The 24698-nt window shown below is 44.3% G+C and overlaps 1 protein-coding gene and 1 pseudogene across 2 annotated transcripts in view; one reads left to right on the top strand and one right to left on the bottom strand.

The window, feature by feature from the left end:
• The window catches only part of GALNT7 (polypeptide N-acetylgalactosaminyltransferase 7), a 134874-nt gene that overhangs the window by 22334 nt on the left and 87842 nt on the right, over positions 1–24698 (bottom strand). For both annotated transcript variants that reach the window (XM_070415473.1, XM_070415472.1), the window contains exons 3-5: positions 9981–10147; positions 2583–2713; positions 2268–2347 (exon numbers count right to left, since the gene is read on the bottom strand). In XM_070415473.1, coding sequence (XP_070271574.1) covers positions 2268–2347; positions 2583–2713; positions 9981–10147 — 378 coding nt within the window. The remainder of the gene's footprint in view (positions 1–2267; positions 2348–2582; positions 2714–9980; positions 10148–24698) is intronic.
• Positions 22615–23479, top strand: LOC139010061 (RNA-binding protein 7 pseudogene; annotated as a pseudogene).

Here is a 24698-nt window from a genome sequence, read left to right as displayed (position 1 = left end):
GCACTAGGGGACTTAAATATCTAATGGGAAGTAGAAGTAAATCAATGGCCTTTAAAAGTCAAAGAGCCCGTTTTCATAAGGAAAGGATAAAGGAAGGAGGAGACTTATCCCTCAGCTCACAGACAAATGTCAGGGACAAAGAGCCATGTCTTTGAAATAGTGTTGTCTCATTTTCACCTTGGTCCTACAGGCAACTTTTTCTTCGTAATTTTGTATTGCTTACAAGATTTTCCTGCCTGTTACTTTTCCTCCATAATCCTCCATTATAAAATAAGTGTGTGTGTGTGTGTGTGTGTGTGCATGTGTCTGTATAAAAGGATAATACTGCTACATTTTTTTAGCAGTTCTCCCAACTCTTTGTTGCTTTCTATTTCTTTGGAAGCAGTTATGAAAACCTGTTTCTGTACTTTTTCTTGATCGTTTTTCCTACTTCTTTTTATTGCAACAAACAGTTTTCATTGCAAAGAAAAAAAAAAAGAGTACTCTATTGTATTTCTACCCTTTAAAAAAATGAGAAAAAAAATCCACTCAAAACCTAAAGAATTTAAGTCTGGCCTGAGAATTTGGAGTAAAAAATATCCCTTGCATTTTACTTTAGGAAAATGCTAGCACTATATGACTAGGTGCAGAGTCAACTCTACAAAGATAATCTGTTCCCCTGCTTGTTTCATTGCTCATTTTATTAGAGAGGATTTAAAATATACTTCCTAAAATGGAGATTACAGTGCCTTTTCAATGTTTAGAAACCAAGGAGAAGGGAAAGACGTTAGGGGCTTAAAATTTTGATATGGTGGAAGTGGACTTGAGAAGGATGTGTTATTCCTTCTGGAATCACTCCTATGAGACAGTGGAGGGTCGCTGTGGGATCTGTGGCATTCACAAAATCCTATGGAAAACCATTTCCTTACTGCTCTAGAGGACTGCTAATTTCCACCTGCAGAGGTGAAGGTTGGTTCTCTTTCCTCACTTCGCCTGAGTCTCAGATTTCTTAATAAATGGTGCCGCCGTGTAAGATGTCCCAGAGAGATATCGGTTTGACAGTTGATTAGCTGTCTGATTTGGGACAAATTAATTAACTTCTCTAAGCCTCGGTATCCTCTTCAGTACAATGGAGCTAATAATACCTATTCTGCAGGGGTGCTGTGAGGATTAAACCAGACAGCTGGTTTAAAAACGGAAAAATCTCTATGGATTCTATATATATATAAGCCTAAGCGACCGTTATGACCGGTTGACTGAACAACTGGTCAACTGGTCACTATGACGCGCAAGGATCACCAGGGGGCAGATGCTCTATGCAGGAGCTGGCGCCTGGTGGTTAGTGCGCTCCCACAGCAGGAGTGCTACTCAGCCAGAAGCCAGGCTCACGGCTGGGGAGTGCAGCTGCAGTGGCGGGAGTCTCTCCCGCCTCAGCAGCAGCGCTATCAAAAGGCACAGCGGGGCCTGGCCCTGGCTTGGGATATCTCCCCAGCCACCTGCCACTTGGCACTGCCACATCCCTCGGGGGATGTTGGATTTCGAGAGGGTGCAGGCCAGACTGAGGTACTTCACCCGTGCACAAATCTGTGCACCGGGCCTCTAGTTGTTTATAATAAGCCTTACATTACATCTTGTGATAATTCAATCCTCCAGAGGGCGTCCTTTGAAACATGCCGTTCACCATAGGGCCATGTCTTATTTGCCTAGATTCCAAAATAGTCACAATTCTGGACTAAAGACAGGGAAGGCTTTTGGAACCAGGAGACGAATGCTGCCTCCTTTTGTTTCAGATATTTCTGTAAATTTGATGGGGATCACCACATTTCCATTGAATAGCTGCCCATTTCTAAACTTAAAGTTTCTATAGGATCCCAAAGCCTTGACACAAGTAAAACTGCTCCTTACTATCTTGAGTAGTAATTAAAAAACCAATACATATAATTTCAAGGCTTGTTCCTTCAAATCTTTAGAATTGTTATGGTGGTGTAGAGGGAACAATCAATATTACTCTTAGAGAAAGCTTTTGGAGCTAGAGGCAGTCTCTCAACCACAGGTGATTCTTGAATCAGACACCCTAGGCTTATCCCAAATGCCCAACTGCCTGCATTTGAATCAGCCCGAAGTATCAGTCTATCTCCACCCCGGGAAACAACTGGCTGAGTGATAGCACTCAGAACAGAACACTTCCTGAGTTGACTGGAACTGAAATTTGATGAATGAGAATGTTATTTGTCCTAGGGTGAGGTTTACTTTTCAACCAGGAAAGCAAAAAAGCAAGGTGATGTTACCTGTCCTTAGAAATGGGGGCTACAAGTGGTGCATACCAGTTAACTGCCACCTCACAGTGGGCATCAAGGTATATCAAAACCTTAAAAAAAAAGAGGCAGGGTGAAGAACACTCATAGGGCACATCATATATCACACACAATTTAAAGTTAGATACCAACCTAAGTTAGCATTAGAGTCATTTTTAACATATAAGTTTATCTGTTTAGGCCAGCATTTCAATTTTTTTAAAAAGTACTTAAAATGAATATGATTGTTTAGTTACCAAATCCAAAATGATGACATTGTAAATATCAATAAGAAGAAATATTTCCTACCTGCCCAAGTTTAGCCTTCTGGGCACCAATACTTCGTGCTTGAATTAAACCTTCTCTTCTCTCATTTCGAAATACCTTTACTAGGCCATTCCACAGCTTAATATAGTCATCTAGTTTTTTTTTTAAGTGTTCTGTGAATGAAAAAATTCAATCAGCATTATAAATTATATGTATGTATCTAAACCAATTAAACTTATTTTTCTCAAGAAATAGAGACAGGCAAAGGTACTTTAAGCAGTCAATGATTTTACACAGACCAGATTAAATGTTTAATCTATAGGGAAATAAGGTGGAGGTATTATCTGAGTTAAATTTTGAGCTTAATACATGCTGGCCAGTGTGGCTCAGTTGGTTGACATCATCCCATGTACCAGAAGGTCGCTAGTTCCCAGTCAGGGCATGTGCCGGGGTTGTAAGCTCAATCCCCAGTAAGGGGCGTGCAGGAGGCAGCCCATTGATGTGATTGATGTTTCTCCCTTTCCCTTCCTCCCTCTCTACAAATCAATAAAACATTTTTAAAAAATTAAAAAACATTTTTGAACTTAATATGCCTTCAGAGAACTAGTTAGCATGAGAAAGATCAAACATCTCTCTGAAAATAAAATAAATGATAACTATGCCAATTAAAATAACTTAAAAAACGTTTTAAATTTAAAAACTCAAAACTGCACATGTTAATGTCATATTTAAAAGCTTTCAGGCATGATATTTTGTTTGCTTTTGGCAGAAGCAATAGTTCAGGATTTCTGAAGATACACTGCTTATAAATAGCATTGTATGACTTCTTTGGAATCCACAAAGGATGTAGGTAAACATTTGTTCCTGGACCATCTTTCTCCAAGTATAATCTGTATCTAAGGTTGTAGTCTTGGTGTAATGAATATAGTTCCCATCAAGTTGGTAAAAAACAATTGAGAGTCCCATTTTCAGCACCAACAGGAGTATTTATATATGAATGTATGTATATTTACAAATAAGTATTTATACATTTATATAATATATACACATTTATATAATATATAGAGGCCTGGTGCACAAAAATTTGTGCACTCGGGGGGCATCCCTCAGCCCAGCCTGCCCCCTCTAACAGTCTGGAAGCCCTCACAGGATGTCCTACTGATGTCCCTGTGGGAAGCAGGCCTAAGCTGCAGTCTGGCCTCCCTCTGTGGAAAGCAACTGGCCGATCAGGTATATAGATACTTTCTGAAGGCAGCACAGACTCCTTCGTTATTTCTTTCCTCTGTGGTTGGAGAATAGGGGACTAAAAGGTGGAGACAGAACTGTGGCCGGGCCTGGGGCTCTTGTAGGCAGCAGAAAGAAGGAGAGGGCTGGAGAAAGTCTAGACATGGTTTTCTTCAATTGTCCTCCCTCCCTCCAGGCCCCTCGCTCTGTTCTTTCCTTGTCATGGTGGATGCTTGGGCCTTGGACTGACAGGAGCCCAGCGATAGTGGAGTTCAGCCCCCTCACTTCTCAGCTGAACATACAACCACCTCACATTCCAAGTGGAGCTGTTTTCAAGTGGCTAAAGTGCTGGCAATTCATGCCTCCCGGCCTTTCCCCTCTCAGGTTTCCTCCTTGGGTCAGTTGCAAACTTCACCAAGACACCGAAGCAACTCTGCCCTGGTTGTTCTGCACCAGCCCCTGCCCGGGCCCGGCCGGGCACTCTTCCTTGAGGTCTCTGGGTCCATAGTCTGAGCTCAGGAAGATCACCCAGAGCCCGTTGCCCCGGACAGGTGGGGGCTAGCTTGAAGAGCTGGAGGAAGATGGCAGAGTAAGAGTTGGTATGAACCAGCGCCTGCTTAGCCAGACTTCCTAAGTTCCCCACCGGGCCCAGGCTGGGCCCCTTCCCCACACCAGGAGGATCCTAGCTGAGGTCCCCTCCCTGCACCCAGCGCTCTCCTCCCTGTTCTACCACTCGGGGAAGGGAACAGCTCACTTGCTCTGGACCCTGCCAACCTGGCAGGCTGAGGCACAGGCCAGGCGGTGCAGCCTAGGGTGCTGGTGGCTGCGAGCCTTCTCCCCTTCCCTGAAGCGTGGGTTGGGGTTGCAGCAGCTCACAGCCGCCCCTGGGCACCATGCATGGAGATACCGCTCTCCACTGAGCCACCCTCTGCCCAGGACCTGTGGGGGTTGGGGTGGCCTCGGGCTCCCACTGGTCCCACTGAAGCCAGACTCGGCTTGGCCGGCCACCCCCACCACCAGAGGGCTGCGCATGCCTCACGGGCCTCATTGCCCTCATGAATCCCCGTGGTCTGGCCGTCCCATCCCAGAAAGTGGCCATCCTGATCGCCATGGCTCACTCCCCGGTGCAGTTGGGCCTGCCCAGCAAGCATGTAGGCAAGAGCTGGGCCTCTGAGGGGAAGGAGGAGGGATGCGGGCCAGGGAAGAAGTGGGGAACTTGGCGGTGTAAACACAGCTCCACCCCCAACTTTGTGCCAGCCCCTCTCGCTGCATTCCCAAACTACTGGGTGCCCCTGCCAAGCACTGTGCTCTGGGCCTGGGGTGGGGATGAGGGACCTGGAGCTGCGGCCTGAAGGCAGCCCTCGCTGGCTTGGAATTGCAGTGGTTGATCAGGGAGGGATGTGGGGTGCCAAATTCCACCTTTCTCTCTCTCTCTCTCTCTCTCTCTCTCTCTCTCTCTCTCTCTCTCTCTCTCTCAGAGGGCCCCTGTGTCCCTGGTGGGCGGGCGGGGCTCAGGCCTGGCTCACCATTGTATTGCTGCCCGCTCTGTTGCTGCTGAGGTGGCGCGGGCTGCTGACTTGGCCCAGGCCCCTGGCCAGCCTCCTGCGCCTGGACCCCAAGCAGCAGCGGAGCTTCCAGCAGCCAAAGCAGCAGCAGTAGCCAGTACACCAGGCGCCAGGAGCCAGCTGTGGGGCGGCCGCGACAGTGACCAGCTCCCCTCTGCCACCGGCCCCGCCAGGAGCGCTCTGGCACAAAGTTCTCAGCTCCTGGCGCTGGTGGCCGGGGACTTCTTAGGTGCCTCCTCCTCCCCACCACCCACGCTTCATGAATCACAAGTTTCCTCGGAGGCAGCAGCTGCAGGACGCAGAGCGGGAGACACGGAAGCAGGCCGAGCGCGACTCGGGCTTGGGCTTGAGCTTGGGCTTGAGCTTGACGGAGGGCACAGGTGCAGAGGAGATCTCCCCGGCAGGGGGAGCCACTGCCCACTGGGGAGATCTCCTCCGCGCCTGTGCCCTCCGTTAAGCTCGAGCCCGAGCCACAAACAGCAGCGAGAGCCTGGGTGGCTCCAGCGCTCCAGGGTCGCCTCCTGCCTTCCTGGCCCTGGGCTGGCTGGCTCCCAGCGGGCAGGCGGGGCTCATGCTAAGGCAAGTGATGCTGGGGATCACACATGGGAGTGGGCCCCCTGTCTCCGGTGGGCGGGCAAGGGCTCCAGTGAGGCGATTGGCACCACTTGCCTTGGCTCCAGCCCCCGCCCGCCCTGGATCGCACATGGGAGTGGGCCCCCTGTCTCCGGTGGGTGGGCGAGGGCTCTGGTGAGGCAGTCGCACACGGGGGCCTGGATGGCGGCTTGTGCTGTCCTACCCTGCCTGCAGTATGCAAATTAGCCGCCATCTTTGTTGGCGGGTAACCGCCATTTTAGTTGGCAGTTAATTTGCATATCGCCCTGATTAGCCAATGGGAAGTGTAGCGAAGATATTGTCAATTACCATGTTTGTCTATTATTAGTTTAGATAATATTTATATACAATAAATAAATAATAAATATTTGCAATTTGATAGAGAAAATTTTGTGTCCTAAAAACAAGAAACAGCCCTGACCGGTTTGGCTCAGTGGATAGAGCCTTGGCTGCGGACTCAAGGGCATGTACCTTGGTTGCGGGCACATCCCCAGTGGGGGGCATGCAGGAGGCAGCTGATCGATGTTTCTCTCTCATCTATGTTTCTAACTCTCTCCCTCTCTTTTCCTCTCTGTAAAAAATCAATAAAATATATTTAAAAAAACAACAAGATACATTTGCCAAGTTTCCATCTTGGCTTCCCAGTTGTAAGAGAACAGTTTTTGTTTGCATCACTATGAGCCCATGAAATTGGCTCCTCACAACCAAGACTAGGTCCTGGATCCTTAGAGATATTTCTTGTGGACACAAAAATTATTTTTAAATTGTTTAAACTTTTAGTCCATGAATACAAAAACAGATGAAAACATAGCTGTATTTAGTGATGAGCTAGTGGTTAAATGGGCAAGTCAGACTGTACTTAATACTTTACTCATTTTTAGAGACCTTATAATTGTCAAGACACCCACACATGGATATTCAAAATTGAGAAGAAAAATATTTCCCTTTTGGCATCCACTTTTAATGACAATTATAAACAAAATTCTCATGCCAAACTATATTCCCCGCCCCCCCCAGAAAAATCTAAGTAATTTTCCCTTCAACTTAAAATCTGTAACAAATTTTTACAGGCAAAACCAAGTTGATGGTGTGTTCTTCAAATTTAAATGCATAGAAAGATGGCCCCAAAGGGAAATTAGTGAGTGAAATGACTTCTGGCTTCTTTGGGATCTTACCCTATGGCAGACTGCACTCTATTAATGTTCAAAGTATTCACCCCCTTTCCTCAGGGAGCGATTATCCTCCCCACTCACTGATGTCAGGCTGGGCCATGCGACTTGCTGTGGCCAATGAGAAGGGGCTGAAAATGACTCGAGGTACTTGTGAGTGGAACTGTTAAAATCCCACTAGCGCTTCACCCTGTCTCTCTGTTCCCTCTGCTTCTTAGGCAGGCAATGTCTGAGATCAGGCTGCTCTGCCAGCCTGGGCCCTGTGGTGAAGATGTGGGGCAGAGCAGGGCGGACCTGCAGGGAATGTGTTGTTAGAGCAAGAGAACAGGACCATAACCCATTGTTGTTACAAGCCACTGAGAGTGTGGGGTGCATTTTGCCTTGACCCCACTCAGTCTCAGCTGGCTGACGCACATGTGAACAGGGGTGTGCTCTATTTAAAGGCCCCAAACCTTATTTTAAGAGAATACTCTAATTTCCAGAAACCCAAGTGCTATGAGCAGCCACCTCCTTTGTGAAGTTTTATATTAGTAAAGTATTTTGTCTTTAAAATAAGAAAACTTATAACTCAAAGTTCTAGTTTCTGAATTTATTGGGGGAAAGAACAAGTCAATTTTCACTCCAGTCAGATTTACCAAAGACTATATACTTCTAGTACTGAGAAGGGGACTGACAGATTTTAAGGTTGTTTTGAAATTGGGAAAATTAATTAAAGCCCTCTGTACCTCTGTATTTCCTACTGCTATAAGCTAAGCAGACCCTGCCCTGTGATGGACTTTACAATGTAAAAGAGACCAAATATTAGAGGTTCCTAATAACAGAAGCTCTGATCACAAAAAAATTCAAGTAAAATGGACCAAAAAAATCTTAAGTGCAAAATTTTATGCTCCTTTTCTGGGGCCAAGCAGTTATTTTTGGTGTATCTTCACAATTTTCTTTTTTCATAATGTGCTAAGTATAGCACAGTTTTACTTGTGTTAATAACATAGGACTTCTTAAAACCAGAACAATCATAGACATGGGATTTCTCAGTCATTTTCATAGGTTTAAGTTTTTCAAAATCTAAAATATTGTTGGTACCAATAATATCATGGTAAAACATATTTTTAAATACAGGGTGGGCAAAAGTAGGTTTACAGTTGTGAGTATGTGAAACTGAGTTTATTCTAGTATTATTATTTACTAATTATTGCATTATTTTCCATTAGAACGACTGTAAACCTACTTTTTGCCTCACCCTGCATTTATCTTGAGACAGGAACAGTATTTTTTTTTTTTTTTTTTTTAAATATATTTTATTGATTTTTTACAGAGAGGAAAGGAGAGATATAGAGAGTCAGAAACATCGATCAGCCGCCTCCTGCACATCCCACACCGGGGATGTGCCCGCAACCCAGGTACATGCCCTTGACTGGAATCGAACCTGGGACCTTTCAGTCCGCAGGCCGACGCTCTATCCACTGAGCCAAACCGGTTTTGGCCGGAACAGTATTTTTAATGACTACACTCCTGTCATGAAAGTTGCAACCAAGGTAAGATGTCTAAGCTAAAGGCATTTGATATGACGGAAAAAGTCAAAGTTATACATTCTCTAGTGTAATTAAAAATGAGTAGTTGAAAAAGTGATTAGCTGAACAAAATGAGGGGAAAAGGAAATAGGCCATATTTCTATTTCTTCTCCACGCTAGCATATGTATACAAGATCAAGATCTGGTCACATGTCTGTACGGTATAAACATAGAGGTGCATCCAGACAGTAAGAGCTCTAAATGAAGTTTTGGAGGAAGCTTTTGTAAAACCATTTTGAATGATATTCTTATGCTACCCACGTTCTGTCTTCTGACATATGGTCAGTGGTATTACTAATTGTAAACAAAAATTGTTTGCAAAACTTACTTGCCAAAAAGCAAATATCCTATTGTTACTTAGCCTGAGTTCTTTGATGAAATTTCAAAGGATCCAATTCAGTTTTGTGACAAACAAAGAAGAATAAATGCCCATATCTGGGTTTCAGCAGCACAACTACATTTTTTATTTAGGATGCTGCTTTGGGGTCTGAGCTATAGCATTATCTATCTTTTGATACTCATGTCATTAAGAAGATATATTTTGCTTACAATAATATATTTAAAGAAAAAAATGTTAACTTAAACCCATTATTGGGAAAAATCAATGCTCAATCTCGTTCTTTTGCCAAGACTAACTAATGCTTCCCTAAATGCTATAGTAATAAAAAACCAACCAATTTCCTTTTATTCAATATATTAAATCAAATATAAAGCAAAATAAATTTTAGTGGATACTTTCTATCATAAATAAAAATAGCCCATGGTTTCTGGTTAAATTCAATGTTGTATTGTTAAAATGCAAATTATAGGCTATTAAATAGGTATATGGATTTTAGTTGGACAACTATGGTTGGAACACCAGGTGGCATTACAGTATACGTGCAATTACATTTTTTCAGTCTTTCAATAAATTACCTCCATGACAAAACTTTTGTAAAATCAAAGGCCCAAAGTGTTGGTATAGTGTAACATAGTGGTTAAATACATAGACTTATGAGCTTGTAGATTTGATTCCAGCTATTAATTATTGAGACAGGAATAGCATGTGAATGTTGGTAAGTTACTTAACATTTCTAAGCATCATGTGTAAAATGAAGATAACAATATCCATTGCAAAGGTTATGGTCAGGATTAAACAAAATAATCATTACACAATGCTTGATATAGTGCCAACTTGTTGAAATAGATGCTATCAGTAGATGCTATTACTTTTTAAAGACTAATTATTTTGAAATCACATTTTTTGCAATTACTCATAATTAACTTATTTTATGGACAAAATGTAAATTCCATAGCCATTACCTTTATTGCTGAAATCATCAATTAATACAATTTCTGCTAAATATTTCCTTGGAGTCCTTTTTATGACACTGTGGACTGTTCTCATGAGGGTTGACCATCCTTCATTATGGAAAACAATGATAACGCTGGAAACAAGCAGGTTTTCATCGTAATGCCAATACTTGCACCTGCAAAAGAAAAATTTCATCATATTTATGTAGAGATAACCTATAATGCTTGGTTTCAAACTTACGATTATGTTTTCTGATTGGAATAAATATGATTGACATAACTAATGTAAGTGAATAAAATACAACCTTTTACATTTAACAGAAACACAAGATAGAAGAGAGAAGCTGCTATGAGATGAAATTTTTCATAGACAAAGCTACTTCCTAACCAACCAACAGCTTTTATGTGATAGACAAGTAATTTGTGAACTTATACTTCTTAGTTGGGATGCTTAAAATAATACTTACAGATATCAAGGTTTTTTTGTTGTTGTTGTTTTTCCATGACTTAGAACTCAGTTTATTTTGCTTTTTAAAATTTGAGCTTCTGGTGGAAGGCATCTATTTCACTTGCTATGAATAAAACCACTATATAACTGTGTTCGAAAGCTATCCTATTCTAATATGACTAAACTATTAAGAAAAAAAATTTAAGGCTGAACTGTGGCATGTAGCAAAAATTAACATGAATGAATAAGCAAAGATTTTGTATTGTTTACAGTTATAGATTGGCTAAAGAGGATCTTTGGCTATTCGACACAACTATTTGAAACTGTAACAGGATTAAAGTTGCCAGAAACCTTTTTCTAATTGGAAACTCAAAACAGGCCCGATAGACTCAAAGAGCCAGCAAAGGCTCAGTGAGTTTCACAGAAGTCTGATACAGATATGCATACACACATATACTATATCTGTGGGTATATCCTTTGTATATGTATACCCACGTTATATATATTTTGTTTGGTTATGGGGGTGGGGTGGGTCGGGGAAGAACAAGATAGTAAGAACAAGACAGACTAACAAGAAGGATTTGAGACACAGGTCCTTTCTGCAGGAGTTAACTTTCAGAATTAGCATTTGAAGCCTATGACCCTTTCCTTCCTAAGTGGGAGCGAAAGCTTTTCCCTCTCCCTCCCTCTGTGAACCAGTAAATAAGCTTGATCCCAAGTTAAATTTAAAACCGTAAAAGCAATAATTCACTTTATCAGCCTGATAACCCATTCCAGCATTTAGAATAGTAATTGTTACCTAACATAGGGCCTGGTCCAAAGTACAGGGAGATAACCTTTTCTCCAGATGATTGTTACCTTTCAAGATTGTTCTAAACTGGGTTCATAGAGGCTGACTGTCTAGTAATCCATCTGCATTTTTCCATTGAATAAGTGAGTAGTAAGTGCCTATTATGCCCATGCTCAGAGCTGGGCACTGGAGCCATAGCTTCGAGGAAGATACTCTTGGTCCGGCTCCCATGAGCCCACCACCCTACAGGGGACACAAGACATGGAGCAAATATTCCCAAGTGTGTTGGTGGGAAAACCCCACTTGGCCTCAAGACGTGTGGTCAGGAAGGCCTGGAGCTAGTGCTGGAGGGTGAAACCAAAAGGATGATAAAAAAAAAAAGTACTCAGACCAATGAAGTGGGAAGGGATTCAGGAGGAAAAGATGAAAGCACAAGAATGACTTGTATGCATATGATTCAGAAATTATGAGAACTTTAAAATACATAGATGGAAGATTTATATCTTTAGATGGTATAATTGAACTATGAAAAATAAACATAAGGAGGAAAAAATTATAAGGAAGGCATTTGCTGTATAACAGCATATTCTTATTATGTGCCAGGCACTATTCTATTTGCTTTACTTTTATTAACTTATGTAACCTACTACCACCACTCTGACTTTAGTGCTATCAATCTCCCATTTTACAGATGAGGGAATTGAGGCTCAGAGATAAATGACTTGCATAAGATTACACAGCTAGTAAGTCCTGAAGCCAGGAAATAAACCAAGGCTATATTGAGTTTATAAGAAATCTCGTGACCCAAGATGGCGGCATAGGTAAACACCGGAGTTTGCTGCCTCGAACAACCACTTCAAAAATACAACTAAAAGACGGAACGGACATCACCCAGAACCACAGGAAGGCTGGCTGAGTGGAAATTCTACAACTAGAAGGAAAGAGAAAAGTATACCCAGACTCAGAGGAGGCACCGTGTGGAAGTAAAATACTAAGGTGCGGAATGCATGTGGAGAGGGCTGGCGGCTGAGGGCGCAGTTGTCGTTTTCAATCGGGAGGGAGTCTCAGGCTCTGAGCTCCAGTTCCAGGCGAGTCTCTAGGGACCCAGACTCATACGGGAGCAGCGGGACTGTCTGGCATCGGTCAGAACCCTAGGGCAGCTTTCTCTCCAAGGGGCTTGCAGCGATTACTGGGACACTGAGAAGCAGAGCCTCTGAGGGCAAGACTGAGAGCAGCCATAACTGCTAGCCCCGCCCTGTTGATCCTGTGGGACCTGCCCCACTCAAGCCCTGCAGGGAGGCTTATGCTGGATAGCCACAGCAAAGGCTAGATTAGCACCTCCCTAGAGATCCAGGAGCCAGGAAGCCCAGAGGTCAGAGTGGGACCATCCAGTTTGCAGCTCCCTGGAAACATAAAGGACACACTCAGGGGGCAGACTCAGTGAGCACCAAAGCTCTATTGAAGCAAGTCTTGCCCCAGAGGTGTGTCTCCAGCACAGAAGTTCTCCCACTGCAGACACAACTGATTCTCACAGCCAATTGGCCTGGAGGTCAATTCCTCCCAGTGATAACTACAACAATCAAGGCTTAATTACAACAAGACTGTGCACAAAGCCCACAAGGGGGTGCACCAAGAGTGTCTACCTCAGGTAATTGGGACACTTAGCATAGAAAGGCACCCTATCAACACAGCGAAGCATAAAAAATGCCGAGACAAAGAAACAGGAAACAAATGACAGAAATGGAGGAAAGCAAGCTGCAGGATATAGAGTTCAAAACCACACTTTTAAGGTCTTTAAAGAACTGTCTAGAAGCCGTTGATAAATTTAGTAAGGCCCTTGAAAAGACTGGTGAGACCGCCGATAAATGTATTGAGATCTTCAAGAAATCTAGTGAGACCCTCGATGTTGTGATAAACAACCAACTAGAAATTAAGCATACACTGACTGAAATAAAGAATATTATACAGACTCCCAACAGCAGACCAGAGGATTGCAAGAATCAAGTCAAAGATTGGAAATACGAAGAAGCAAAAAACACCCAACCGGAAAAGCAAAATGAAAAAAGAATCCAAAAATACGAAGATAGTGTAAGGAGCCTCTGGGACAGCTTCAAGCGTACCAACATCCGAATTATAGGGGTGCCAGAAGAAGAGAGAGAGCAAGATATTGAAAACCTATTTGAAGAAATAATGACAGAAAACTTCCCCTACCTGGTGAAAGAAATGGACTTCCAAGTCCAGGAAGCACATAGAACCCCAAACAAAAGGAATCCAAAGAGGACCACACCAAGACACATCATAATTAAAATGCCAAGAGCAAAAGACAAAGAGAGAATCCTAAAAGCAGCAAGAGAAAGAAAATCAGTTACCTACAAGGGAGTACCCATACGAATGTCAGCTGATTTCTCAACAGAAACTTTGCAGGCTAGAAGGGAGTGGCAAGAAATATTCAAAGTGATGAGTACCAAGAACCTACAACCAAGACTACTTTATCCAGCAAAGCTATCATTCAGAAGTGAAGGTCAGAAAAAGAGCTTCACAGATAAGAAAAAGCTAAAGGAGTTCATCACCACCAAACCAGTATTATATGAAATGCTGAAAGGTATCCTTTAAGGAGAGGAAGAAGAAGAAAAAGGTAAAGATACAAATTATGAACAACAAATACACATCTATCAACAAGTGAATCTAAAAATCAAGTGAATAAATAATCTGATGAACAGTATGAACTGGTGATTGTAATAGAATCAGGGACATTGAAAGGGAATGGACTGACTATTCTTGGGGGGGGGGGGGAGGGTCTGGGGGGTGCGGGAAGAGATTGGACAATAATCGTACACCTATGGATGAGGACAGTGGGTGGGGAGTGAGGGCGGAGGGTGGGGTGGGAACTGGGTGGAGGGGAGTTATGGTGGGAAAAAAAGAGGAACCAATGTAATAATCTGAACAATAAAGATTTAATTAAAAAAAATAAAAATAAAATAAGATAAAATAATAAATTTTTAAATCACAACAACAACAAAAAAGAAATCTTGTTAAACATGAACAAGAGAAAAAGAAAAAAAATACTAGCTATACCTACAAAAATATAGAAGTGGAGGAATGCAGATCTTGAAAGAAGATAAAGAGTTTCTGGAGAGACACGAACCTGGGCAGAACAAGGTACATCTGGCTTTTAGATGGGTAGGGATAATAATCCCCACCCCACCAACAAACTGTAGACCATATGGAGCCTCAGGCAACATTTTTCTGATTTTCTGTTGTGAGATGAGGACATTGGGTAGAACACAGAGTAGAGCTTGTCATATACTAAACCTTGATGTTAAGACAGTATGGAAAGAAGCACCCATGGTATTGAGGTAAAACCCCCTATTTTGCATCATTTGTCTCACTTTACTGGCATAGAATTGGTCTTCCTTCTTAGGTTCTAAGAAGAAGGAAGACCAACTGAGAATAGAATGTCACACTTAAATGAATGGGTTTTGGTACCGACTTTTGACTAATTTCGGCTCTCTGGCACCTCATTTTCCAAGAGAGCTTGAAAATCCTCTGACCTCAAGGACAGTAGTGCCTTAGCTTTGCCACAGAACTCTGGCTGCAAATACCCACACTCAGGTTAAAGGCTTGCAATGATTAAAGCTATAAAGTTATTCCTAAAGTAATTTTACAGAACATTTTCATGGTAGCTATGTGGGCCAGGTGCTTGGGATCAAAAGAAAAGGGGATAAAAAATTTTCATAGTGACTTTTCTATAACTTAAAAAAGTAGATTTCAGAACAAAAAATGAAATGCCTGTGAATATTTTACTTGCTTTCTTTCTGTACCAGCTATGTTCTTTAACATCTGTAGTTTGATATAAAGCCTTGTTGTATTTGGTCTTAATTAACAAATAACATTAATTCAGCAGACTATGAAAAACAACATTTTTAGGCTGCAAGTTCCTGCAACCCATATGTACTATCATCAATCTAAAGTAACGTGTGTGTGTGTATGTGTGTGCACACTTGTGTATTTGTATGTTTAAGTTACTCATCTTGCCCCTTTTAAAGGTTGTATTTTACTCCCGAGAGTCTCAATAAATAGAGTCATTTGAGATTCTCTCCCTTTAATTTTGCATTAAATTTCCCTATAATAGGGAATATTCTTTAGGGATAGGAAATAATTTCTCAAAAGTTGGGAAACACTCATTTTTTTTTAAAAAAAACTACACATTTTTATTTTTAAGCTAGAGGCCCAGTGCACGAAATTCATGCACTTGGTGTGTGTGTGTGGGGGGGGTTCCGTCAGCCTGGCCTGTGCCCTCTCGCAGTCCAACTGACACTGGGAGTGGGCCTAAGCTGGCAGTCAGACATCCTTAGCACTGCTGCGGGGGCAGGAGAGGCTTCAGCCACCTCTGCTGCACCTGGCTCAGGGCTTCTGGCTGAGTGGCGCTCCCCATGTGGGAACGCACTGAGCACCGGGGGGGGCAGCTCCTGCATTGAGCGTCTGCCCCCTGGTGGTCAGTTGCACATCATAGTGAACAGTCCTTCTGCTGTTCGGTCAATTTGCATATTAGCCTTTTATTATATAGAATAAATTGAGAATCTTTCCTGTGTTCAAATAAAACCCCTTTTACCCATTCCCATTATAAAAGGGAGTGGGAAAATACAATTTACATGAAGCAGTGCTGCACCCAATGAACAAATTAGTAATATAGAATATAAAATTTAATTTGGCATTCAGAAACCAATATATATTTCAATGAAAGGAGAATTACCACTGTTAAACCCATCATTCAAGCTCAACCGATTGAAGGGAGTGGATTTTACCCAAGTAGCAGTTCCTATGTTCTTTGACTGGAATGACACCAAGTAAGCCCCTTGAAAACTTGCTATGGGAGATTTTATTCCTTTCAGTTCATTACACATAGCAAAATAAAGAATCTGAGCATCAAAGAAATTTATAAATTAAACTTCCTGATCATCTGGATATGTTCCATTTTGTCAATGTATTTCCCAGAAAAGACTGTTATAATAATTCATAATATTGCCAAATAGGGAAGTATTACAACCCTTAGTCTGGATATCATCCTTTGACTATATAATTTAAAATTACATTGGCACCGTTTTGTTTTGTTTTGTTTTGTTTTTTGCAACCATATCATATTGCTAGCTCACAAGTCCCTGGAACTTTTCTCCCCAAATTACTATGAAGCCCAATGTTTCTCATTTTTTACTTTTTCAGTTGAACTCAGCATACAATACCATGTTTACATTTATTGTTGGTTTAGGTGCATGTCTAGCAGGTTTTGCTCTTTTGATAATTTTGTCAATTGGTGTATATAACCATCCCTGCCCATTTTTCTGTGTGTTGAAAATTGGATTAGTAAGATTGCTATCTCTGTGTCTACTGTTTATGTGAACAAATATGAGGTCAAATATAGTGCTTTAAAGCTAAGTGTAATCCTTGAGAGGCTGCTATTACTCCACTCATTAATTTCACCTAACTGCACTATCACTGACTGCATTTCTTTACCTGTCCTCAGGGATCTGAAGACTTTACTCAGATATCCGGCTGCATCGAGATGCATTAGGTATCACACGGTCTCCTGGTCCACTAGTGTAAAGCTCATGTCTTTTCTTAGATAATTACTTAGTTTGGTTTGACTCCTTTTCATAGACCTATGCTGGCATATACTGGCTGTTAGTTCTTCTGTATGTATAAGTGATCCTTCCTAGAATCTTAACAGAGCATCAATATCAAGTTTCCAGAACCAAACGTTCTCTTTCCCCTTTGGAAAATATAAGGCAATATTTTCCCACCTGCAGTTTCTTAAAACCTCTCCTCTCCTCCACAACACCTCTGGATTACTGACGGCACTGCCTCTCACAGTCATCTGGTAAGTTCCTCAATATCTAGTCCTATGAGAGGCTTTAAAGGTCTCAACAAATTTAATGCACTATTAGAGTACTTTCTTATTCTGTGCTCATTATACTTAAATTTAATTCCCTCTTAGCATGATGGCTATAAAACTTTCAATATGGAGATCACTCCCGCAGAGGGCTAAGAAACAAATGTATTTCACATATCTGTTTTCTCTCATGTGAAAATCATATAATGTGCTCCAATAATCTGCCTACCCTGCTTTTTCTTTACTTTACTCCAAACATCTTTTTAAAAAAATATATTTTATTGATTTTTTACAGAGAGGAAGGGAGAGGGATAGAGAGTTAGAAACATCGATCAGCTGCTTCCTGCACACCCCAAACTGGGGATGTGCTTGCAACCAAGGCACATGCCCTTGACCAGAACCGAACCTGGGACCCTTCAGTCTGCAGGCCGACGCTCTATCCACTGAGCCAAACCGGTTAGGGCCAAACATCTTTTTTAAATAATATTTTTTATGGTTATCTTTAGAACACACCACTTGGAATGCATGTCTGGAATGTCTTCCGCTTCTCTGAAAGCTGCCCAGCACTCACAGTCCTGCCCAGGCCCCTTTCTCTAACAGTCTCCTTCAACCAAACCAAAGTTACTGAGTATAGGATACCACATGTTGTCATCCCCAGTCCAGCAGGATGGACTAGCAGTGAGCCCTCGTCCAACCTGGGCCAGAGGCCTTCTCCGGGGACTTTGGGCTTCTGAGACCCTAGCTGGTTTCTATTGCTCTTAAATGATATCAGGAGGCAAGGGCTGGGCAGCTATTTTTATGGAGAAGCAGAGAAAGACAGAAGTAGAGATGAGAGTTCATAAACCCTCAGAGAGAAAGAGCGTGATTTGGGTTCTCAGTTTTTTGTTTTCTGGTTCCATCAGGTGTACTTCCTGACCTTGGGTTCTATGAGATACACCTATATCCTTTCAAGTGGTTGCTCATACCCCTTCCCTCCCCATCTCCCTTTTTAGCGAGCTGAGTAGATTTGATTCCGGCAAAAAATCCATGTCTAACATGTTACTATTGATTTTTTTTCATTGTTTTTTAGAGAGAGTGAAAGAGAAGGTCGGAGAGGGAGAGAGAAACATCGACGTGAGAGAGACACACAGATTGGTTGCTTCTCACACGCACCCCCACTGGTGCCAGGGATCAAGTCTGTAACCGAGGTACATGCCCTTGACCAGAATCTAACCCAAGACCCACCTTCAGTCTGTGGGATGACGCTCTAACCACTGAGGAACTGGCGAGGAAGCTTTTCACCATTTTAAATCAATAAATTTATTTAACAAATTAAGTATTAATGAAAAGGAGAATAATAAACCTTACACTTCTCTATTGTGGCTGAAAGTAAAAAAATTGATGAACACAGAATTAATGGTTGGGTCTTGCAAAAGTTTTCCAGGTATAACACCTTTCAGGATATAACTAGGTAACTGAGAAAGTACAACTGTTTGCCATACTTGTTTTGGAGTAGACTGTGTGGTGCTGTACTTGGAAGGTAAGAAACCAGAATGGGTATGAAGGTAGGGACAAAGGTGACTTTAGCTCATCATGCCTATGATCTCTACCAGGTCCACCCTCCCAATCAGCAAAATCTAAAAAACAGCAGCAGCAAACAAACAAATATAAAAAACATGCCATTTGTGCATGGTTTTAAGTCAAGTAACCCCAGTTCCAACCAGGTAGCTGCACCTAAACTTCTGGGATGGATTTCATTTTCTGAGGCAGAGAGTTGAGATCAAAAGGTTTATTTCATGTTGGAGGAAAGGGGGACATTCTTAGCAGAGCAGAATGACCAGGGCCAGGAACTCTCTGGCTCATCATGGCTTGTTGCAAAGGCAAGAAACTACAAACAGAACTACAAAAACCACTGCCTTATGTGGCTTATGTAACAAAGAATAACACCACTATCTGCCTAGACCACATGTGGTCTCCTGTAACCTAGGGCTCCCTGAAAATCTTGCACCTGCATTTATTTCCATTTTCGCTACCTTCTCTGAGCTAGCCAGTTTCCTGGCACCCCCTCAGTTAGAGGGAGACAGCTGTCCAATCATTAGTCTTGACAGCTCAGCTGCCAATGATCCTCAAACACAGACACAGAGTGGCTGGCATTCCCAGCTGCAAAACAGCCAGAGGCTTCCTAAAGGCTCACACCATCCCTCGGCCACTCAGCTGGTGGTTTCTGCAGCAACTTTAAAATAATGTGCACAAACTCTGGGGCAAAAACGGAGTGTGGCTTTAGAGAACACCTCCATCTCGGCCATCCTGCCGATGCTCCTCTTCATTCAGGGTTCTGCCAAGCCAACGAGGTATGTGGCGTGAGGGCGGGTCTCCATTGTGAGATACAAGAGAGATATAGGAGAGAACTTCACAGTTAAGAGGTGCCAAGAGAGATCACGCAGGGGTGACTGTATGTCCCTTTGGTGAGGACATCAGTGGCATCAGGGACCTCGGGCCAAGGAGATAGTGAGCACTGGAGTGACTGCGCTGTGAGTACAATGGAAAGCCCACTGCAGTAAGCCCTGGAGAAGGGACACGAAAGCCCGCCTGTGAGGAATCCATGGAGACAACATTCTCCAGCATTCGGTCCATAATCCCAGCCAACTCCCAGGACAAGTTGGGAAAGTTTGAGGGCGCTAAAATTCTAGCACACCAAAGAAATGGTGTTTTCGCTATTATTTATTGTGATATTTGCTATTATTTATTGTGATATTTTATACCAGAGTTCTAATAGCTCTTAGAGCATCCAAGGTACCCTATGAAGCAGGTGGAACAGGCATTGGTATTTATTTTTTACATAAGGAGACTGAGACTACATTAGGTTATATGAATGACTCAAAGCCACAGTGACAGAGGCGAGATTTAAAATTAAACCTTTGACTCCAAGGTTCTTGCCCTTAAACCACTGTTTTACTAAGAATTATTCACAAATATGGGCTTAAAGAAAACAGGAACGTCCTACTCTGGAGCCCATGCACCAGGTGCAGGACCCTGTGGTGCTCCCAACCCTGGACTGAGATGGGTTCACCTGCTCCTGCCAGGACACTAGGCTGCTGGTCCTGGAGCGGACAGGATGTGAAAACTCTGAGCCCAGTCGCAAGTGATGACAACCTGGACATGCACTTGGTGGATGGCATCATGTTAAACCAAGTCATGTTGGAAATAGACCCCAGGCCTAATCAGCACTTCCACCAACACGTGAACAACGATGTGAACCTCCACATTGAGAACTTGACCATCTTGGTCAGACACACTGAGAACTTCTACCAGGAAGTTCTCCAGCAGCGGATCGTAATGAGCTTGCCAGATGTTTTGGTGATTGGCAAACACCCGCTGTCTGGTGAGTGAAAGCGCCCACCCCCTCGGCGGGCTTGGCCAGTGCCAGTGGCTCTGGGCAGCTGTTGGACACAGAGCTCTGGCTGCCAGCTTGGAGCCAGCACAGTGAAAACACGTGATCATTCCAGACACAGTATGCAGGAAATGAAGAAGATGCTGGTGCTGGTGCTGGGCTGTGCTGTCCAGTGCAATGGGAAAGGGGTGTTTACTGACAAAATCCACCAGCTGGACATTGAGACCCAGGCCAGGATCCTGGCCCATATCCGGGAGGTGACCCCCGACCAGGAGAGCCTGTTTGACTTGCAGTGGTTGGAGGTCCCAGACATGGCCCTGGAAGAGGTGGAGTCTCTCTCAAACAACATGACCTTTCACCTCAGGAGGCTAGTAATTGTGCGAGACAATTGCAGGGAGCTGGTCGTGACCCTGACCCAGGAGTGGAACACCAGCAGCCACCCCAGCGAGGACATGTAGCACCTGGCCGTGGAGCTGGCGGACACCAAGGCCACACTGTGCGGCGTCAGGCAGGAGCTGGAGGAGAAGACGAAGCACCTGGCGGACACCAGGCATGAGGTGGTCCAGCTGGTGCTGGAGCTGCAGGAGGCCCGGCACAATAACATGGAGCTGGTGGCCAGTGGCCAGTCTGCTCATGCCGCCCTCCCTGAGCTGGACTCCCTGAGGGAGAAGGCGAGCCGCGTGGAGAGGCTGGAGATGGAGGCGATGGGCCTCAGACAGAAGCAAAAAGACGTAGTAGACTTATCTGCAGCCCACATGAAGGAGCTGGTTGAAGACAATTATGCTTCAATGGACACCAAGGGCCTTCTCCAGGAGCAGCTGACTGTCGCTTGGTCCCGGGTCGATAAGCTGTATGAGCTTGAGGAGGAGAACGTGCAGCTGAAATCAAAGCTGTGCTGCCTACAATTGGCCCCGGACACAGACCAAAAACACCTTGAGGAGCTGCGGGAAGAGAATTTGGCCCTCAAGGCTGCACAGGGGCAGAGTGTGGAGGAGTTCGCCCATCTGCGCTGGGAGCTGGAGCAGCTGTCAGAGGCCTCCAGCTGCTTCCTGAAGCTGGACCAGGAGAAGCAGAGCTTCCAGGGCACCATCCAGGGGCTGCGGGACGCCTCCCTGGCCCTGCAGGAGAGCAGCCTCCAGAGCAGGGAGGTGGAGGAGAACCAGCAGCTCAGCAAGCAGGTACCCTTGGGAGGTGTCCAGAACATAAGGGCATATAAGTGGCCAGGTGGAGCGCCCAGGCGTCGGTGAGCATGCGCAGCTGGGGGACAGACAGAGTCCAGTGCAGCCACGGTTATGGTAGGGGGACAGGAGGCCTCCTGGAGAGGCGTCAGGAGGCAGCAGGAGGAGTCCCTGCAGCAGTGAGACCGCACACGATGGACCTCGGTGTGCCTCGCTGCCTTCATCTGCGAAATGGGGTTAACGATGCACCCACCTAGTAGGTGTGGTGAGGATGGTGTGAGTTAGTGCAGGCAAAGGGTCCAGCGCGTGCTAAGTGCCTCATGAAAGGAGAGCAGCGCCCTGTTAGAAAGCACCGGGTGGGGCCGAAATGCAGGCCCTGGTCACACAGTGGCAGGTCGCACTCGCAGCGTCCTGCACCCCGAGCTCCGCAGCAGGTCCAGTTCCACGCGGGGCGGGGCGGGTACAGGGACAATCTCACCTCAAGGCCTTGGCACCGCCCATCCGGGTCCCTTCCCTTCCCTTCCCTTCGCTGAGCAAGGTGGGCTCCAGCCGCTGCCAGTCGCTCAAGGACTCTGGTCCGGACGCCTGGCCGTGTCGTCTGCAGAGGAGGAGGTCCCCGGTGGGTCGCCTTGGGCCTGGCACGAGGGCGCTGTCTGTAGAGACTGTCGCCGGCTGAGGCCAGCGGGCTGAGGCCATTGAGGGGAGTGCGATGGGCCACCGTGTTCCTGGCCGCCGGGCACAGGGACCCGTGGTTCAGGGCCACCTTCAAACGCGGCCGCTGTGTCGGCCCCACGTCCCTCGGTCCAGCGAGGCCTCCGTGGGCCTCAGGTCAGTCCAGCCCGGACTGAGCGCCCTCCTCCAAGCTTGTGCACTCGGTCAGCGCACGTTGACGCAGGCGGGAGCGCACGTTGACGCAGGCAGGAGCGAGCGCAACTGACGTTTATGTCGCGACGCCTGGTTGCGCGAGGACATGGGCTTCGGAGAGTGCGCAGTGGGAGCGTCAGGACGATCCCTCGGCCTCACGCGGGAGGGGCAGGAGGGGGTGGCGCCGAGCGAGGGCGGTGGCGAACGCGGATCTGCCCGCTTATGGGGCGACCTGGACACTACAGTGACCGCGGGGCTCCTTTTCCCGCCTTCCCGCCAGGCGGGGCCAGTGATAACAGTGAAAATCCCAGAAGGCAGGATAGCAAACCAAAGCGGTTTGCATTTGTGAATCTCCAACATGGAGTATCTGTTCCGTATGCAACGAATCTACTTAATGCAATAAAACTGGGAAGGCCCAGCAAAATCCAGTTCCATCAGGAAGTAGCCATGCCTCCCAGGATGCGAGTCTGTCATAGTCCAGCGTCATGTGGGAAATTCACGCCCGGCCCCTCCATCTCCTCACAGACACGAAAGGGCGGTGGATAACATGGCTCCATCACCACAGGTACCGGAGAGAGCTCCCTCTTCTCCAGAAAACGTTCAGAAACAAGCAGTGATGGACAGCGCTCTGAGACAGATGTCAGATGGCGGGAAATGTGGTCAATCAGGATTTCCCCATCAGTTCAGCCACATAATCACGGTTACCACTAGTCGCCAAGCTCCCAATGGCGTCAAAAGACACCGTGGTCGCTGCGTAAACCAGGCAGAGCTTTCCTCCCTGCCCAGGAGCAGACACGGCTGCCGTGAGCAGCACCCAGAGGACACGGAGATGGTCGCTTCCGTGAGGACAGGAGCCACCTGGCTGGAGCCGTGACCACGACAACAGAAGGGGCAGCAGGAGAGCCGGGAAGGGGCTTCATCTCGAAACAAGCCAGTGTCCAAAGGACAGTGTTTTTATAGGGTCATCCTAGGCCCTTCGGGCTGAGTTGGTCTGGGAATGTTTTGTTAAAACTGTACAGAGCAGTTTTATAAGTTGCCACATTTCTTTATAAAATTCTTTAAACATATAGCTATAGTCTAATACAGAACTGAGAAGACTTGTGATGACAGCTTTTACATGGATAGCCAGCCTTTCACCTCAGGGTTTCATGAAGAGGAGAGGGTTTTATGCAAAGGAAAGTTCCACAATTCCTAATCGTTTTTAGAAATTGAGGAAGGCACGTGTTCTATATATTGGTTGTATCATAAAGCAGATATTTTAATGCTCTATTATCTGTTGTATTGCAAGAACCTGCTTAATAGTGAATCACATTTTGTGTATATAATAGAAAACATTCAGGTTGGTAGTCTAAAATACAGTAGTATTTTGTTAACAAATGAGAAAACGTCATTTCAGTGATTCTTTTTACTAACATTTGAGAAAGATTATTGGTGAAGTTTGGGATTAATCATATTGTTTAACTTCATAGATAACGTAAGTGTAAGTTCTGTGACATGCTCTTTGAGTTTTGCCCTAATTGGTTACCAAGTGTAAATCTTCACTTCCTATTTCATTCTAAAATATTAGAATTTTCTCATTAAGTCATGTTTGACTGAATAACTGAAGTCACTCAGGAAGGTAAGTATCTCTAAATGTATTTTTTTAAATTAAAAATTCAGTGTTAGTATAAATTCTCCTTTTCAGGAAGAACAAAAATGCAAATGCAGAGTCAGATAAAATGATTTACTGAAAGTATGCTTGTTTGGGAAAAGGTTCACAAAGCCTTTAAGTGCTGCCTCTATTACTCAAACTTTAAAAGTTTACAGTTTTTAAAGTGCCCAGGGTATGTGTGCAAAAACACATTTTATTATAGGGATTATGCATGTTGTCTTTCTGTTTGAACATTTGAAAGAGTTAAGTCTTATGCACCTTCTAATTTAAAAAATTTTAAATCCTGTTAAAACTTTTATGTATCAAGATGTTTCCCTTTAATTGTAGAACTAGTTTATAAAGGATATATTTGGGTCCTTTTTAATAACTATAGCATTTTGTATTGTTACTTTTTAATATATTGAAAACATAAAACAAACAAAAATAAAACAGAAAACATCGGTGGGTCCCGGAGAGAAAAAAAAAAAAAGAAAACAGGAACATGAATTCCTTGTTTTCACTCCATACCCAGGGAATACATGGCTACTAATCGAAATGAC

Source organism: Myotis yumanensis, unplaced genomic scaffold, assembly GCF_028538775.1.
Source record: "Myotis yumanensis isolate MYYU_CA2020_CCGP unplaced genomic scaffold, mMyoYum1.0.hap1 SCAF_5, whole genome shotgun sequence".
In the NCBI taxonomy this organism is placed as follows: domain Eukaryota; kingdom Metazoa; phylum Chordata; class Mammalia; order Chiroptera; family Vespertilionidae; genus Myotis; species Myotis yumanensis.
The sequence above is the reverse complement of the archived record's forward strand: the minus strand, read 5'-3'. Positions and strand labels throughout refer to the sequence as shown.